The 17,881-nt window shown below is 43.8% G+C and overlaps 1 protein-coding gene across 1 annotated transcript in view; it reads right to left on the bottom strand.

Annotated features, from left to right (window-relative positions):
* The window catches only part of PDE1A (phosphodiesterase 1A), a 154,394-nt gene that overhangs the window by 31,897 nt on the left and 104,616 nt on the right, over window positions 1-17,881 (bottom strand). The window contains exons 5-8 of the mRNA XM_018559510.1: window positions 14,116-14,232; window positions 12,889-13,029; window positions 9,987-10,087; window positions 6,954-7,079 (exon numbers count right to left, since the gene is read on the bottom strand). Of these exons, the coding sequence (XP_018415012.1) occupies window positions 6,954-7,079; window positions 9,987-10,087; window positions 12,889-13,029; window positions 14,116-14,232 (485 nt within the window). The remainder of the gene's footprint in view (window positions 1-6,953; window positions 7,080-9,986; window positions 10,088-12,888; window positions 13,030-14,115; window positions 14,233-17,881) is intronic.

Raw genomic sequence — 17,881 nt, 5'->3', positions numbered from 1 at the left:
GGGGGAGCGTATTATTTTATGGTGGGGGGTTAATAAGGGGGGAGTATATTATTTTATGTGTGTGGGGGGGTTAATAAGTGGGGAGTGTATTATTTTTTGTGTGCGGGGGAATTTTATTATTATATTTGTGCAGGGGGAGGTGTAACGTTGTTGAGCAGTGTATTATTGTGCTTTAAGCTGGCCATACACAACCATCACACGACTTTCGTTATGCGATGGTTGTAAGGTCATTAAAATCTTGTACGATCTGCCCATCTTGGACCGGCAGATCGTACTTGCGATCATCGCAAGCCCTCCCCGCTGAGGGGCGGGGCTTCCGATGATTGCAGTGCTGAGCGGGCAGTGTGCGCCTGCGCACACCGGCCTGTGCGCCATTCGTCTTCCGACCACGCCACCAACCCGCCAAAAATCGTATGGTTTTCGGCAGGTTTTCCAGCGTGCTTGGAAGAAGAAAGTCATACGACCTTACAGTAGAAGCGGTCGCACACTGCCCATACACCTGCCGATTATCGTACGATCGCGGGATCAACCGCGATTATCGTACGATAATCAACAGGTGTATGGACACCTTTAGTGTATGTGTATATTAGGCCCCATTAACACTTACAGTATATTTCAGGTGTGATTAGAGATACCTGTGTCAGGAACTTGCGTTTTTCTGCAGCAGCAATCTGCCGTTTACAAGCGGCAACTATCTTAAAATAAGAATTATCATAAGATTATTTAAGAGGGTGTGTTTAGGGGCGGAGTTAAGGTCGGGGCAGTGTAATGGTTAGGTGGGGCAACTGGTGGCTAGTGACTCTTAAGGCCTGGCTAGTAGCTCAGAACTTGAAATTTTGAGCCCTGTTGTAGAGTGTGACTTGACTTGACCTTATCCTTAAGCCTCAAGGCTTGTATGATAATCTGCCAAAGCCACCTGGAGATGGTGGTGCAAGAAGCAGATTGTCCCTTACAAGGACCTCGATGAATGAAAATAAAAGCATCAGTCTGTCTGAAGAAAGATGTACCTGAGAGATAAATATGAACAGCTTTAACTATGTCCAAACAGTGGAGAAAAACGTCCTTAGGATGTACAGGAGTTGGACAAAGGGGAAGCACAATGTTCTGGTTAAGGTGAAAAGCAGAAACCACCTTAGGGAGAAAGGAGGCTCTAGGCCTCAAGACACCTTATCTTTTAGGAGTATAAGTAAAGGTTCTTTACAAGGTAAGTCAGACACTCCCCTCGCTGAGGTGATGACAATATGGATAGAAACCTTGTGGGGGACAGTGGCGAATCCAGAGGGGGGGGCAACGGGGCAATTGCCCCCCAGATAGAGATGCTCCCACCTGCGGTACCGTACGAGTGGCAGGAGTACATCCCCGCATACGGCCGGGATATACAGCTGTCAAGCTGTCACAGAGTTAACTGCGGTTCAGTGTAAAAAAACGGCACAGTACAAGTAATATGCTGGTTTTTTACACGGAACAGCAGTTAACTCTGTAACAGCTGTATGTCCTGGCCGTGTGCGAGGATCATAGGCAGGGCTTGAAAAATCCACTCGTCCGCTCGTCTGTGGCGAGAGGACGGTGGAGCCCGACGAGCGGCTTCCCGGCCGGCCATTGTAATTACACGGCCGGCTGGGAGCTTTACATTCAAGCGATCGGGCGTCTCTAGAGACGCTCGATCGCTTGTATTAGCAGCTGTCACTGCCGTTGCCGGTCCCGAGATCCGCTGTGCCCGATGCGGCCGGGACCAGCACGGTTTATGAACTCCCTTTGATCTCCTCTCAGTCCCCGAATGCAGGAAGTGATGTATATTACATCACTTCCTGCATTCAGTGTCACTCTCCAGCTACAGAAGCTGATGAAGCAGATGTCTGCTTCATCAGCTTCTCTGGGGATCCCTAGGTGACATTGGGGGTCTTGGAGACCCCTGATGTCTCGATAAAGAGGACATGTCATGTAAATTGGCTATCACATAGGGGGCTTCTTAGCCCCCTATGTAATAGCAATAAAGTTGTGTGTAATACAAAAATTAAAGGAGAACTACGGGGTTAGGGCTTTTCCCCATAGTTCTCCTAAGGGTAACGGGAGGACAGAAACTAATCACCCAAAGCTCAGTATCTTGCGGTATACTGAGACGCCGCAGCTGAAACGGATCCCGACAATTATGTCTGGATCCGCCCAGCTGCGTGAGTGACAGCTGGCTCTGCCTATCTAGAGGCAAAGCCAGCTGTACCCACCCCCTCCCCCATCCGTTCCGCCAGTCAGCACTGGAGGATCGGAGCGAGGAGGGGGGAATCCAGTCCCTCCCCTGTCACAGCTCTCTGCAGTGACAGGATTGAGAAGTGAGCGAGCGTCATTGTCACAGGTCGGCAAGAACTATGAGGATGAGTGAAAATCACTCACCTCATAGTTCTCCTTTAAAGAATCATAAAAAAAATAAAGAAGCATAAAAAAATAAAAACATTTTTTTAAGTCCCTGCCCCCCACATACACGCCTATGTGCGAAAACGTACGTGCCGCACATATTGCAAGTGACAAGGAGAAGCTTCACAGACATTGATGCTTGCCCCTCCCCCAACGCCACCCGGAGAGGAAGAAGAGAGCATGAGGACAGAGCACATCACCACTGTAATTCCGTTTTCTATCTTACACCGGTGACCTCCGCACTGCGTCACATTACTGACCTCCGCACTAGTCACATTACTGACCTCCGCAGTCTGCATTACATTACTAACCTCTGCAGTCTGCGTTTATTATTATCGCTCCCTCCGCCCCTCTGCTGGGCCCGGCCGGCTGCCCTGGACAATCGGGACCAAAAGCAGAGGCTGCACTGTAGTCAGGCAAATTAGGCGGCCATCTCGGCCCACGCAGGGGCTCTGCAGCTGCCTAATTTGTGTGAGTACAGACCACCCAAGGCTGGCAGCGGCGGAAATATCCTAGAAGGAGAGGCCAGTTGAGTGCGTTGTACCCCGGGGAAGAGGGGGGGAGCCGGGGGGGAGTGGACACATAGGCAGTGAGGGAGGAAAGGGGTGGCACAGTAGCAGTGGAAGAGCCAGATGGGGGGCTTATTTTCTGGCAGTGCCCCCCCCAAGACTGGACTCTGGATCCGCCCCTGGTGGGGGAGAGCTGATACAGGAATGTACCTGGTAGGTTCAAAGGGACATTCCTGAAGAGCAAGAGAACTAGGTTGAGATCCAATTGAATCACTTGAGGTTGTACAGGTAGAACTACAAGGACAGCACCCAGTACAAAAGCATTTACTAGGAAGTGAGAAGTAAGTGGTCATTGAAGTAATGATGAAATTAGTCCTTTGATTGTACTCAAGGTTAAATGTTGATTGAGACTAGATTGTAGAAAGGTTAGGATCCACATAGAGGAGTATGCATTCTGTTTCAATTATAGACACTGCATGATGTGGGCTTCCTAGTAGACATGTGCGATTCGTTCTGAATCAAAATTCGTACGGAAATTCGGAGATTCAGATGTATCCGAATTCCGAATGATAGCTTAAACGAATGCAAACAAATCCGAATTTCCGATTTTGAAATTCGTTAGCAGCAGTCTGTACCAATTTCCGTTTTCGTTTCGTGTTCGTTTCGTTGCAGCAAAGTGACATTTGAGATTTTTTTTGTTTTTTACAGTCTGCAGAAGAGGAAAAAAAAAAGTGTGAGGTTCCCCCCCAATTGATACCAGACCCTTTAGGTCTGGTAGGTATTGTAAGGGGGAACCCCAGCCCCCAAAAATGGGGAAACAAAAATGTGGGGTCCCCCCTAACATTCCTACCAGACTCTTCATCCGAGCACAGGCCCGGCAGGGCAGGAAAGGGGGGAGGGCCACATGCCCTCGGCATGGGGACGGTGTCCCCATGCCGATGGGGACAAGGGCCTCTTCCCCACAACCCTGTTTGTGGGGGTCTGCGGGCAAGGGGGCTTCTTTGCATCGGGGTACCCCTTTAATTAAGGGGGCACCCATTTGCCACTCCTCCCCTTATGAATGAGTAAGGAGTACCCCTACCCATTCACTAAAGAGTTCAAATTCAAACAAACCAGAAAAAATCTTTTAATTGAAAAAAAAACAGAGTAAATTTTTGACTATTCCTCTAATTAAAAAAAATAAAAATGGCTCCATTGATGTAATCCAGCGTCAATCACCATGCAGGACACCCAATGACCCGCCGAAATAAAAAAAAAAGTCCCGCCGCACAACGACCGTCCGAACACAACGACAACGCGCCGCAAAATGACATTCAGCCCAAAAGTAAACAGATGGGCGGAGCGAGCCTTGACGTCACGGCTCGCTCCGCCCATTATACATTCTCAGCTGTCAAATACCACATAGCATTCGGGAGCTCCCAAATGCCATTGGGGTCTATGAGCAGCGGTGTCATAATACTTTTCATATGGAATGAACGAACGAAACGAACACGAAACGTCATACAGACTACCACTAACGGATTTCGTCCGAAACAAATTGACTTTCGGACCCCAATCCCGAAAAACTAACTAACTAACGCAAATTCCAAATCAAAACAAAACGAAACTATTTTTTTGCAGGTGCACATGTCTACTTCCTAGCTTTTAGGGGCATAAGAATTACCAATTTAGAGAGACCCTAATCTCTTAGGACCTGGGCTTCAATAACCATGTCATCAAAGCCAGTGACTGTGAAGTAGGGTTTTAAAACGGCTCCTGAGACAGAAGATCTGTTAGAGCCCACTGGGTGTTTTTTAGGTGTCTGACAAGGTCATAGTACTACATCTGTCTGGGCTAGTCCAATGCTATTAAAACCACCAGAATGCCCTCTTTTTCAATCCCGCGGAGCAGACAAAGGAGAACACACAAAAGAAGCTCAGGAGGTCTGCATCCAGTGTTTCCCACCTATGACACAGGTCCTGAAACACTTTTGGGTGTAGGTACAATTCCTCCAGGTCCAGGTGCTGCCAGCTAAGGTAGCCTGCCTGCCAATCATAATGTCTAAAATGTGACTTGTGGACAAGGCTGTAACATGAAGTTTTGCCCAAGACAGACTTTATTCCACTGTTCTTTTACAGCAAGACTTATGGTTCTTCCCTGATGGTTAATGTAGAACACTGCTGTGGCATTGTCTGACTGAATCCTGGTTGGATAACCATGCAATCGATGAGTCCAGAGTTGAAGGAATAGTTGAAATGCTTGGAGTACCAGAATGGTGATAGTGAGATGAGCTTCTTCCGGCGACCATGTCCCCTGCACTGACAGGGTATCTACGACTCCTTCCCAGCAAGTCAGGCTGGCATCTGTCCTAAGAATCTTCCATGATAACAGATGCAAGGCTTTTCCAGAGCTGCATTCCTAAGACACTAGGCCTGAGGCAACCTTGTCCTGTGTGTCACTCATGCTTGTAGGTCCACTGAGTGTACTTTCTTGTTGTACACAGCCAGAATGTTAAGTAGCAACAGTCTAGATTGTTGGACTGTAGGGTCCGAAACTGGGGCTATGAGAGTTAGCACTTTCTCTTGTGGAAGAAAGGCTCTTAACTGTGCAGTATCAAGGATCAGACCCAGATACTATAAGTGATGTATTAATTCCAGCTCTTACATCTGAAGGTTCAGAATCCAACCAAATCTTTGTAGATTCTGGACAGGTCAGGTTGACATTGTCTGACAGAGTCTGTGTGTCATCTTTTCTCCCAGCAGAAAGTTGTCTAGATATCCCGCAATGGAAAGGCTCTGCAAGTATTGGCAAGGCTAGCATTATAGCTAAGGCCTTGGTGAATATTTGTTGAGTGAAAGCCAGACCAAGTGGAAGTCAACAAACTGGTAGTATTGTGTGCCCACGCAAATCATAATTAGCCTTAATACACTGGACAGATGTGTGCATCCTTGTCCACAGAGGCCAGATAGTCCCCTTGAGGGATATATAGTAATTCAAGCTTTCCACATCAGATCTTCTAGGAGCAACACTGCTGGCCACCACAAAGTTGTTAGAGGTGAGCTGGAAAGGCCCATGAAACTACTCCCTTTGTGTTTAGGATACAACAAACTGTGCACTACGGCAACTAAAAATTATACTACAAATCACCCTGGGTACTCACAAAGCAGCAGTGGAAGCCAGCTTACTAACTCACATTGAAAGTTTGGAAGAAGCAGTGTGACTACACATGCAATACAGCTGTTAGTGACTCAACACTCAATTTTCCAGTGCATCAACCCTTTCAGGGTAAGAACAGAAGAATTGTAGTAGCCTTATACGGGGCAAGAGCCAGACTTACCATAGTCGCAAGCTTGGAGCACGTTCTGTGGTGAACAAGCACAATACATAAATACCTGAGAGTGCCATAAGCTATGCCATATTCCATGCATTCTACACCCTTACTGTGAGTATAATCCCAAGGGAGTCTTCAGGGATCTTGATCACACCAGTGGCCGTGTTATGGCCCTGTACCTGTAAAGCCCTCTGCGGCTACCAAACTAGTACACTAGGTGTCTGGGGAGAGCTACAACCTGTGCCAAGTACCTAAGGGTCACATTGCAGGCAGGCCCCCCACTTCATCATGGCAAGGTCTGGGAGTGGTCTCCAAGGCAACTCCGATGATTAGCCAATCCGCATAATTGCAGCACGAGCTCAGCTCTGCAGTATAATGAAGACTTTTGATTGAAGAAAAAAAAACTTGATAAAAAGGTAAAAATTGATATACTTTTCTCTGAGAAGAAAAGACGTCTACACTCCTAGGACACTGGCATAAAACTGAAACATTATGGGATTGAGAGGGTTATACCTGGCTGTCCAATGGCTGTTTTGTTTGCCAGTGTCCCATTCCTCCTAAAGGCAACAGTATAAACCAATCCTCTCAGATTCTTCTGATTCTGTGTCCCTTGATGAACGATTAAAAAACAAACATACTTTATCATAGATTAGATAATACAGTAATTCTGAGGGTCCTCTGAGTGGAATAGGAATCAAAAGTTATTCAAAGAACTTCTGGTTTACCTCCAGTCATCTTTGGATACATTTACCAAAATGTTCATGTCGTCCTCTTGCATTATACGATAGGCAGCACTGACATGATGATTTTCTAGTACGGAGCGATCATTATACAATATTGCAGCATCTGACCTAAACAAAAAAAATAAACAGTGGCAAAGAATTTTAACCCTTTCATGACAATAAATAATTGAAGCTTAAATGTTCTAAATGTTATGTGTCTTCTGGGGACCTTGGGGCGTGGCTTACAACGCCAGACGCACATTTCCTTCTTTCTGTGGAACCACACCCACCCACAAGACCATCCGGATCCCTGGTGAGACCCTGCACAGTACTCCTAAGACCCCACACACCCCTGGTGAGAGCCAAAACACAGCCCTCGAAAGACCCCGCACAGCCACCTGAGACCCAGCACAGCCCACCTGAGAGCCCGCACAGCCCACCTGAGAGCCCGCACAACCTCCTGAGACCCTGCACAACCCACCTGACACCCTGCACCTTAGACTCTGAGAGATCGCCCGGCCTCCTCAGACCCTGCACAACCCATCTGAGACCCTGCATAGCCAACCTGGGACACTACTCAGCCCACCTGAGAGCCTGCACAGCCCCCTGAGAGCCCGCCCAGCCCATCTGAGAGCCAGCACAGCCACCTGAGACCCCGCACGACCCATCTGAGACCCTGCACGGGCACCTGAGAACCCACATAGCCCACCTGAAAGCCTGTAAGCCTTCTGAGACCCGCACAGCCCACCTGAGATGCCCCACATCCACCTGAGAGCCCGCACAGCCTACCTGAGACCCTAGGGACATCAGTCCGCCACCCTGGATCAACACAGAGTATGTAGCATCATATTATCTTGCATTGTTGCATAATGTATTGCTGGGATTTGTAGGCCTCTATAGATGGTGGTATTCTGCATTGCTAATAGTGCAACCTGTCAGAAGCTGGATACAGCATGTGCACTATATCAAGCAACTGACAGGTTATGCAAAATGTCTTAAGCAAGAAGGGGTGGGGAAAATTTAGATTGGGGGGTGGGGGTGCCTGAGTTTAGTCTTGCCTAGGGCTGCAAAAAAACAAAATACACCACTGGCAGGAACGCTTACTGGTATCCTTAGAGTTGGGCTGGTATCTCAGTACAAGCGGTTCCCAGTTTTCTGGTCTTGCACAGTTCTGCACACAGCATCTGGATAGGGCAGTACCCTTACAGGGAAGCAATCTCTAGGAGTCTCACTGGTGCACGCTTAAGGAGCACACCTCAAGCCACCTGCTGTATGTAAGCCTTGGATTACTGTTCTGCCTTAAGAATGGAATACAATGTGCCTAAGGGTCCAGTCACACCATCTGTGTTGGAACTGCTTTGGCCATTGTTTTCAGCACAGCCTCAAAGCAAGTTAAGGCAATTTGACCTGTAACGGATGGTGTCTGTTCAGACCATCAGCATGACTTACTTTTTTCAGCGCAGTGGGATGCGACGCAGTAAAACCATCCAACTGTGTTCATAGAACTGAATGAAATGTTAGTTCTGACATTTCAATAAAGTTCTAACAAAAAAATAACAGTGCAATGCCCTGGGATCAGAGCTTCGGCACTGTGCCAGGGCACCGCACACCAGCCGCTGTTCGGTTAGCACAGCGTCTGGTGTGAATGGACCTTTAATGTATAGAACTGCACTTTGGAGGAACAATACTGCTTTGTTGTAACTGCTGATTGCACTGCATAAAAGTGCTGAAGGGAGAAGTTGTGTTGCATGTTCCCTTTGAATCTGCAGTTGTGGCTCCATGTCCATAACAGAGTGGGAAAGAACTCTGGAAAATATATGAAAATCTACATCCTATAAAAAGCGTCCTATGAAAAGCGTCCCAAAATTCTAATAAATGCCAGAACCAGCAGAAACATGATCCATATAATTTAAAATGTATTTCCACTTTTGCAGCCAAATAGGGATAACACCTATTTTATATTTGTTACATGGTCCCATTCACAGCGCTAAAGCCCAAAAAAGTAATATTAAATTGCTGCTTTCAGTTTAAATTGCTTTTTAATTGGGTAAGGGTTTCTACTAGGGATGCACCAATAAAGTTTCTTCGATATCAAGTACGAGTATCGGTACTCGGTACTCGCTGACACCGTACCAATACCGGTGCTTCTGCTGGCATGGAGAAGGCTTCCCGGACAACCAGGAAGCCGGGTGGTGGGTAATGACATGCCTCCCGGCTTCTTGATTGCTCGGGAAGCCGGCTCCATGTTGTTTGGCCGGTTTGATTGTGATTGGCCGGGCAACTGGCTTCCCAGTCAATCAGCATCAAGCCTGCTTCCCAGCCAATCAGCATAGAGACGGCTTCCCGGCCAATCAGGAAGCTGGGAGGCGGGTCATTACTTGCCGCTGGCTCCATGTTCCCCCATGGGACTGCATTCTGACCGGAAGTTCAGGTATTGGTGAAGGTATCAGAGCATTTTTTGCGAGTACGAGTACTCACTCAAATACTCGGTATTGGCACCAATACCGATACTAGTATCGGTATGGGTGCATCCCTAGTTTCTAGGGTTCTTAAGGGTTAAAACTTCTACTTGCTTCTCCTTCTTTGTAATGTCAAGAAAGACTGCGAGGGGAGGGGCTTTTTTCAATATAATTTTTAAAGTAGATTTGAGCACTGCCTATACTATCAAAGCATTACATGATTATAATCCTTGCTTCTACTTTGCTTGTTAATGAAGTTAATGAGAGAAACACAATCCTCAAACTTCAGTCCTAAGTCTTTCTATAAGGACAGATCACTGTAAAGGTGCTGAGAAAAAAACTGGATTCGGTCATCTTACCTGCTGCAACCAAACATCTAAAAGGTAAGTTTTTTTGTAAAAAATATTTTTCGTTATGGGAACATATAACAAACATATAAAGGTATTTTATCAAATATGGCAGCAAAAGTGGAAATACACTTTAAGTGTGCCAAGAGGGTAGGGTGTAATGATTGTGTGCTCCTCAACAGCCATATAAATCTGGCAGATGCGGCTAATATTTTTTTTTGTTTGTTTACCTCGTCTGTATATGGAAGTTGTTTGTGGTCCCAGTGTGCTCATAGTCATGGATAGCAGCAGCTAATATCATTGCCAAAATTTCCAGTTCTGTGAGCCAGTGCTGCCAAAGCGAGATAAATTATTATCACAGATATTGTCATAAAAAGCCCATTTATATTTGTTATTTCCAAACAAGAATTACAGCGTTGGTGTCCTAGAAATTACAGTATTTGTCAGACAAATGATATATACAACTCCTCTTAATAGTCTAAAGCTCCTTTGAGGCTTTCTGAAAAATATAATAGGAATATTTAAACATCCTATCCTACATCTATTTCTATACTCTCCACTACCATACCCCTGCACTCCTTTCCGCTGTGATACCTTCTACACTTTTCTCCTGCACATCCCCTCCAGTGTCATATCTTCCACACCTATTACCTGCTGTCATACCCTCTGGCACTCTTAGCCTGAACAAACTGCTGTAATAGCCTCCCATTTCTCTCCTGCACATTCTCTCCATTGTTATGCCTTCCACATTCCTTTCCCGAACATACTGCCTGCTGTCATACCCACTCGCATTCCTTTCCTGGACATACTGCCTGCTGTCATACCCACCCGCATTCCTTTCTTGGACATACTGCCTGCTGTCATACCCACCTGCATTCCTTTCCTAGACATACTGCCTGCTGTCATACCCACCCGCATTCCTTTCCTGGACATACTGTCTGCTGTCATACCCACCCGCATTCCTTTCCTGGACATACTGCCTGCTGTCATATCCACCCGCATTCCTTTCCTAGACATACTGCCTGCTGTCATACCCACCCACATTCCTTTCCTGGACATACTGCCTGCTGTCATACCCACCCGCATTCCTTTCCTAGACATACTGCCTGCTGTCATACCCACCAGCATTCCTTTCCTGGACATACTGCCTGCTGTCATACCCATTGGCGCTTCTCTTCCACAAATACTGCCCGCAGGCATACTTCCAGCACTCTGCCTGTGTAAATATTGCCCACTGTCATACCCCTGCACTCTTCTCCTACACATATTGCCTGTTGTCATACCCTCTACACTCCTGTTCTGCTATACAGCCCGCATGTCTCTCTGTCTATTGTCATATTCTCAGCACTTTTATCAAACATAACTGGGTATTCAAAGTGAACACATGTTCACCTTATTAAACATTCCCATTGCTAAATGAATTGCCTCTATTCTTTAGTAAATCAACCCCAATGTTTCTTCTCTTTCTGAGATTTCTGTATGTAAACACTTCTTCAGAATTGTTTTTTATTATCCCCAACCTTGCCCATCCCCTGTACACGTTTGGGTACCCAAAAGTGAATATTGTCACTTAGCTTAGCGAACAAAGTTTCAGTTTATTTAGTTTCCTAAAAGCATTAACTACTCCTTTAGTAAAACAACCCCACTGCATTCAATAGATAAGTGTTTATAAGTTACTACAAGTAATTAAAGCAGAACTGTAGACAAAACGTTATTTTTTAGTTTTAGGGCTAGTTCACACCAGAACTGCATGCGTCTGTGCAGCTGTAGTGCGATCCGTTTTGCTGCAATCTTACCGCGATTTGACCGCGATTGATGTTTTTCTTTGCTTAAAATGGGATTTCAGGTCCATTCAGGTGCATTCCGAGGCATTTGCATGCATTTTTGATGCATTTGATGCATTCCGTCACAATCCAATGCAGCTAAAATAGGGCAAGCAGTATTTTTTCTGCCTGGATCAGAATGGACTGCACTGTTGTGAACAGTGCACAAGAAATACCATGGGAATGCATTGTGATGCATTTTTGATGCAGCTGCAAAATGGAACGGACTGCATCTGGTGTGAACTGGCCATTATAGTTTTGATTACTGTCTGTGTCCTTACCCCTTGCTTCCTATCCTGGTGGCAAACAGTCACCAAACAGAAAGAGAGGGGAAAGCTCCATAATATGGACACAGACAATTATAACCTGAAAGATTTTCAAAACCTGCTCCATTACATCAAGAAAAAACAGTAAATTAGGGATGCACTGATACCGATACTAGTATTGGTGTCAGTGCAGATACTGAGTATTTGGGCCAAGTAGTCATACTCGCCCAAATGCTCCGATACCTTCCCCGATACGGGAACAGTGCCGTAGGAGAACATGCAGCTGGCTTCCCAGCCAATCAGCATGGAGCCAGCTTGCGGGGCAATCAGGAAGCCGGGTGGCGAGTCATCACTCGCCGCCTGGCTTCCTGATTGGCCCGGGATGCCGGCTCAATGCTGATTGGCTGGGAAGCCGGTTTCCTGGCCAATCACAATTAAGCTGGCCAAACAACATGAAGCCGGCTTTCCGGGCAATCAGGAAGCTGGGGGACATGTCATTACCAGTATTGGTACTCGGTATCTGCACGTACCGAAAGCAAAATATCTGTACTCGTACTCAATACTGAAGAAACAGTATTGGTGCATCCCTAATTGAAATGAACCTGCAGCCAAATCATGCACACTTAAGTATTTATATTTTCTGAACAAGCAGCAAGCCCTCATTCACCTCTGTAGCTTTAGGCACTGTGGAGATAATCTTTAAAGATTACAATTGACGTACTGAAATCTTAGCAATTTGGTATGAGAACAGATCTTGGCAAATCAAATTAAAAAAACACAACAGATGTTTCTAAGCAGTTAGAAATCAACTAAAACTGACTTTAGAGTCTCTGTTGTAATATTTGATAATCTTTGAGAATGAATTACTTAATAGTGCCTGCAGCTAGAGAGGTCAGGGATTTAAAAAAAACTCCTTTGCTGCACATTAAGAATATGTGAGGACTTTATGGTCCATAGTCTGGGCACAGGTGCACTATAAGTATACTTAACACACAGAAAATGTGCTGCATATTCCACTTCTGTTCTGTGAAAATGTTTCTTACCATGATACCCGTATTGAGCAATATGTAGTGCACAGTTTGGGTAACATCAGCTGCATGAATTAAATTGTGGTATGGATTTTTGAATTTACTGTAACCAACTTCTAAAGCTTCCACAAATGATACAAGGCCAGAAACAGGAATCTGCAAAAGAGTAACAAAAATTTGTTATGTGCAATCATTATACTCCAATCATCTGTAGATAACCAATAGAAGATAATATAAGAATAAGTAATAATAATAACATGCAATGCTAGCAAGGTACAAAAAGTTTTTGGTTGACATGTCATTACACATTATATTTACACATTATATTTTTGAATGATGGAGAGCAGTTAAATCTAAAGTTATCCACATTGTAGGAAATGTATTGCTGCACAATGCCGCTTAACTAAGATATGGAAACAATGTTTTCTTTGTGAAGCTGTAATACAGGCAGTCTCCGAGTTACATACATTTGACTTACATACGACTCCTACTTACAAATGGAGGCTATTACTGTACAGCAGGGGTAGTTGTAATGCTATCGTGCTCGTGCCGACGAGGAGTGTCCGCCTTTTTGGGTCTGGTTCGTAGTACTGTACGTACATTACATGAAGATGGCTCTTGTTAGATGTGTAGACGAGAGGTGCCCACCTCTTCTTCCGGGTCACTGTGAGGTTTTTACTGCTGTCTGTATCCTCATTAGAATTTAATCTCACTTCCTGTCCTTGAGTCAACAAGAAATTCACTCCTGTAAGAGTTATCATGGGAAAACATGTCTCCCCTGAAGCTTTATCACCAATCCTTGTTCCCACGACAACCCAAAATTTTCAAAATCCAATTGTCACAGGGACAGAAAGTGAGGTGAAATCTTCTGAACAGGGGCACACACAGCAAAACAAACTTTACAGGTGGCTAACCCTTCCCTATGTTCTCCAAAACAAACAACACTTTTTGGGGGGCTGGAGTTACACTTAAAAAAAATTAAAGATTTAGCTTATCTGGAGCAAATAAGTTGCAGGGGACCAGTTATTCTTATAATTAAAGTCAAGTGAATTGGTGGGCTATATATTTTTGAAAATGTATAAATATTCCTGGGTGCCTGACTGATTAAATGTGAGCAAACACAGATGCACTGTGTTTGCTCACTAAACTGCAAAGTCAGAATTTACTATAAGATGAATTGTGACTGGATCTTAGGGGTTACTGCAGCTTAATTTCTCAGTAAATCAGAAAATATGTAGTTACCTTAAAGCGATTGATAAGGTCGTATCGTGTAAACAGTTCATAGACCATAAACTTAAGTGCATGTTCCCCACTAGCTTCATTTAAAGAAAACACGTCAAATGACCATCGATCAATATCCTGTTGAATAATAAAAGAGAACAATGTATGTGAAATGGAAATGTATTTTAATTACATCAATCACCTAATTGAATTGTTGTAAGTGTATGCAAAAAAAAAGAAAAATATCTATATATCTATATATATATTGTTATAAAACATCATGTACATAATTGATTAGGTTGAGGTGGGATATATATATATTCAAAGATATAGTCAATTGCAGTGGCTGATAATTATTAAAGAAGTGCAGTTACAATGTAACTTAGGGCAGCCTTTCTCAACCAGTGTGCCTTAGAACCCTGGTGTGCCTCCTGGCTACCTTAGTAGCAATATGCTTCTCCATGGTGTGAGTGGGCGTGCCACCAGCACCATGTAAATGAATGACACTGATCCAGGCAGTGTGGAATCCATTCAGAGAAGGACAGAAGTTCACCTCTGTCCAGGCCTGATCTGCTCAGGTCTAGTCCGCCTGCCACTCTCTGCCATGCTGCAGCAGCTGCAGCTCTTATTGTGGAGTAGGTGTTCTGACATGAAGGGAACCCTACTTTTTTGTGTGTTTGCATGGCGTTTCCCCTTAAAATCCACACCAGACTCCTATCTTGGATAAGGGTCTGGTATGGATTTTGTAGGGACCACACATTTTTTTTTACATTTTGCACTGGAGTGCCTTAAGATTTTGCAGACTTTTAAAAAGTGCTATGACTGAAAATAGGTTGAGAAAACACTGACTCCGAGGATGTTAGGTTCTGTGGTAGTCTAAATATACTGTGTATACCTGCCTATTTCATTGTAGCACTCACACATATTTTATCTGAAAGAGTTTAAAACAGATGCATTAATAATTGTCGGATCTCAAGACAATCTGTCTCAAATGATCATGTTAACAGGAAAGTGGAAAAATATAATTTTTTATATTCGTTTTATTTGACACAGCAAGACAAATGTGTCGTGAAAAAGAAACCCAGCCAGTTCTTGAGATCAATTCAATGCAAAATGAATGATGATGATTCAGCTTTGTGAGACCTAAACATGTGGTTGGTCTGATTTGGGCTGTTAAAGTGGAAGAAGATTTTTTAATCATCTGCTTTAAGTGAACATTGTAAAATATTAATGCACCAAAAAAACAATAAACATTTGATCTCTGCAAGCATCATTTGCATCCTTATTTAAAATTCCATATGCAAAGCCACACGGTAGAATTTATGACCTTTAGCAAAGGCAACAGTCTATATTCTTTTTGATTTTTATGCTACTACATTTTCTAATAAAGTTCTAAATGTTTCTCCACTCATCCAAGTGACTTCCTCAGTCACCCGGCATTAATTGCCACAGGGGTTATTCAGTTACCTTAAAGGAGAATTATGGGGTGAGTGAAAAACACTCATCCCCATAATTCAAACTGACCTGTGACACTGAAGCTGTCACACGTCGGCTCTATTGATTGGGAACTCAGAGAACACATACCGCTGATTGCTGGCTTCCCAATTCTCTCTCTGAAGAGAGCAGTGACTGTCAGTCACAAATCACCACAGGGATTCCCCTCCCCCCTCCCCTCTCCGTTCCTCCAGTGCTGACTGGAGGAATGGATGGGGAAGGGAGCATGCACAGCTGGCTCTGCCTCCAGAGAGGCAAAGCCAGCTGTCAATTAGCCAATAGGGTGGATCCCAACAATACTGTCGGGATCCGTCCCGGCTGCGGTGCGTTTTGGGTCACAGTATATATATAGTATATCCTCCTGTGACCCTGAAGAGAACTATAGCCTAAAAAAGGTTAGGCCATAGTTGTCTTTTAATTTAGTCACCATTGTGTAATAAAACTTGTCAATGTAGAAGTTGATTGTCTAACAACATGACAGAGTTGTAAAAGTTTGTATTATGAGTAGACATGTAAGCCGGCAAAAAATGTGTTTCCTTTCGGATTTTTCTTTCTTTCAGGTTCGGGTCCGAATGTAGTTTCATTTCATTATTCAGATTCAGATCTTTCAGTATTTCGTTTTAGTTTTGGATGGAGTTTTCTGATTGGTAACATGTCTGATTTAGTTTCATTTTGAAGGAAATTCGAATGTTCCGAAATTTCGTTAAAAGAATATGCAAATTAATTTCATTCAGCCTCATTGAAATTTGGACATTCGGATGCAGCCGAATGTCTGAATTCACAAAATGTCCACCGAATTTGCATTTGGAACAAAACAAAATTTACATGTGCAGTTATGACTTGTTTTTTACATAATCTAATCATCATGGTGATATGAAGTATGGGACAGGTATGAATTGTTTAAGTCGCATGGTTGAAGGTGTGATTGTTTGTCAAACAGTGTTTTTGTTTGTTTCCTGTAGGAGGTCTGATACTCCAGCAAACTGCAATATGTATTTTAGCAAACAGCACACAAACTTGATCAGGCTATGTTTTGCATTTGCAAATCCAGATGATTTCTGGTCCAGGCACCATGCACAACAACCTAGTCCTACAATCTAGTTATCATTGAGCAGCACCTCATTTTTCCAGGTGGATTCCTTTTTCCTCTCATACTCAAAAGCACAGTGTAGCCACTAAGATACTTAATGCACTCTGGGCTAAAAATATGGAAGTGTTCTGAAGAGCTCCCCTTGGCAGTTATCCACTGAGTTCTGGATAGTGTCTCTTATTTGAGCATGTATGTTAATTTCCCATGATATATATTAAAAGCTACATTTAGAGCGGAGATTGCAGTGGTCCTCAACAGAGAGGTTTTGCAGAATAATTTAAAGATAAATGTATACATTAATTTCCTTGTTGCAGAAGACATGATGTCAGTGAATGTTGTGAGATTTCACTTTGCACAAAAGTACCCAATCACGTGCAAGGAAAACTCTCTGGGGGGAATTTATCAATTTGGCTGCATCATCAGCATTTTTAAATTGTTGTATCCCTGATTTCTAGTGTATATCCAAATAGATTTATTATTCAACTTTCTGTTTCATTTCTAAATGCCTTTATAAGGAATACTGTCTCTAAATTGTATCTGTCTCTGAATTATCTCTAAATTGTCACCTGCTGGGAACCTCCTGGATGACAGCTGAATAGTCCCAAAGTGCTCAGCTGACTTGAGGATGTGAAGGTGAATTATGTTTGCGATACTTTAAGAAGTGCTCAGGAGCACTTCTAGGATGTGCGATAGTTTGGAGGTCTTTTAAGGTTGCAAATACTGGATGAAACTGCCGCACAGTTGATAAATTATGCAAAATGTTGGAAAATATGTACAGTGAGTTGCAAACATAAAAATGTTACAAGAACACTTAAAAAAGAAGCATAACAGAGATAAAACCTTTGTGGTTAGTTAGCATTACGTTTTGGCCTCTGCGCCTAAAAATATTGTTGCAAGTACGTTCATAAATTCCCCCTTTGTGTTTGTGATTTGGTATCCTTTGCAAAGTGAAATTTCCCCACATTCACCAAGCTAGGGAAAACTTCCAGTGGAAAGTGCAAATTCCCTTGCAAAGTGCACAGCCTATAGTTAACCAACCCCAATATCTCACCTCCAGGCAACTTGAACCTTTCAGCAAGACTAGAAAGTGACATTAGCTTATTAATAAACTAGAAATATTTACTGACAGTCCAATGTTGGTAGAAACGGTTGTTTGTGAGTAGGGATTAGCTCAGGTTTAGACAAGACCCGGTCTGAACCTGA

Source organism: Nanorana parkeri, unplaced genomic scaffold (assembly GCF_000935625.1).
Source record: "Nanorana parkeri isolate BGI_ZX_2015 unplaced genomic scaffold, ASM93562v1 scaffold400, whole genome shotgun sequence".
Lineage (NCBI taxonomy): Eukaryota > Metazoa > Chordata > Amphibia > Anura > Dicroglossidae > Nanorana > Nanorana parkeri.
This window is presented reverse-complemented; position numbering and strand designations above follow the sequence as displayed.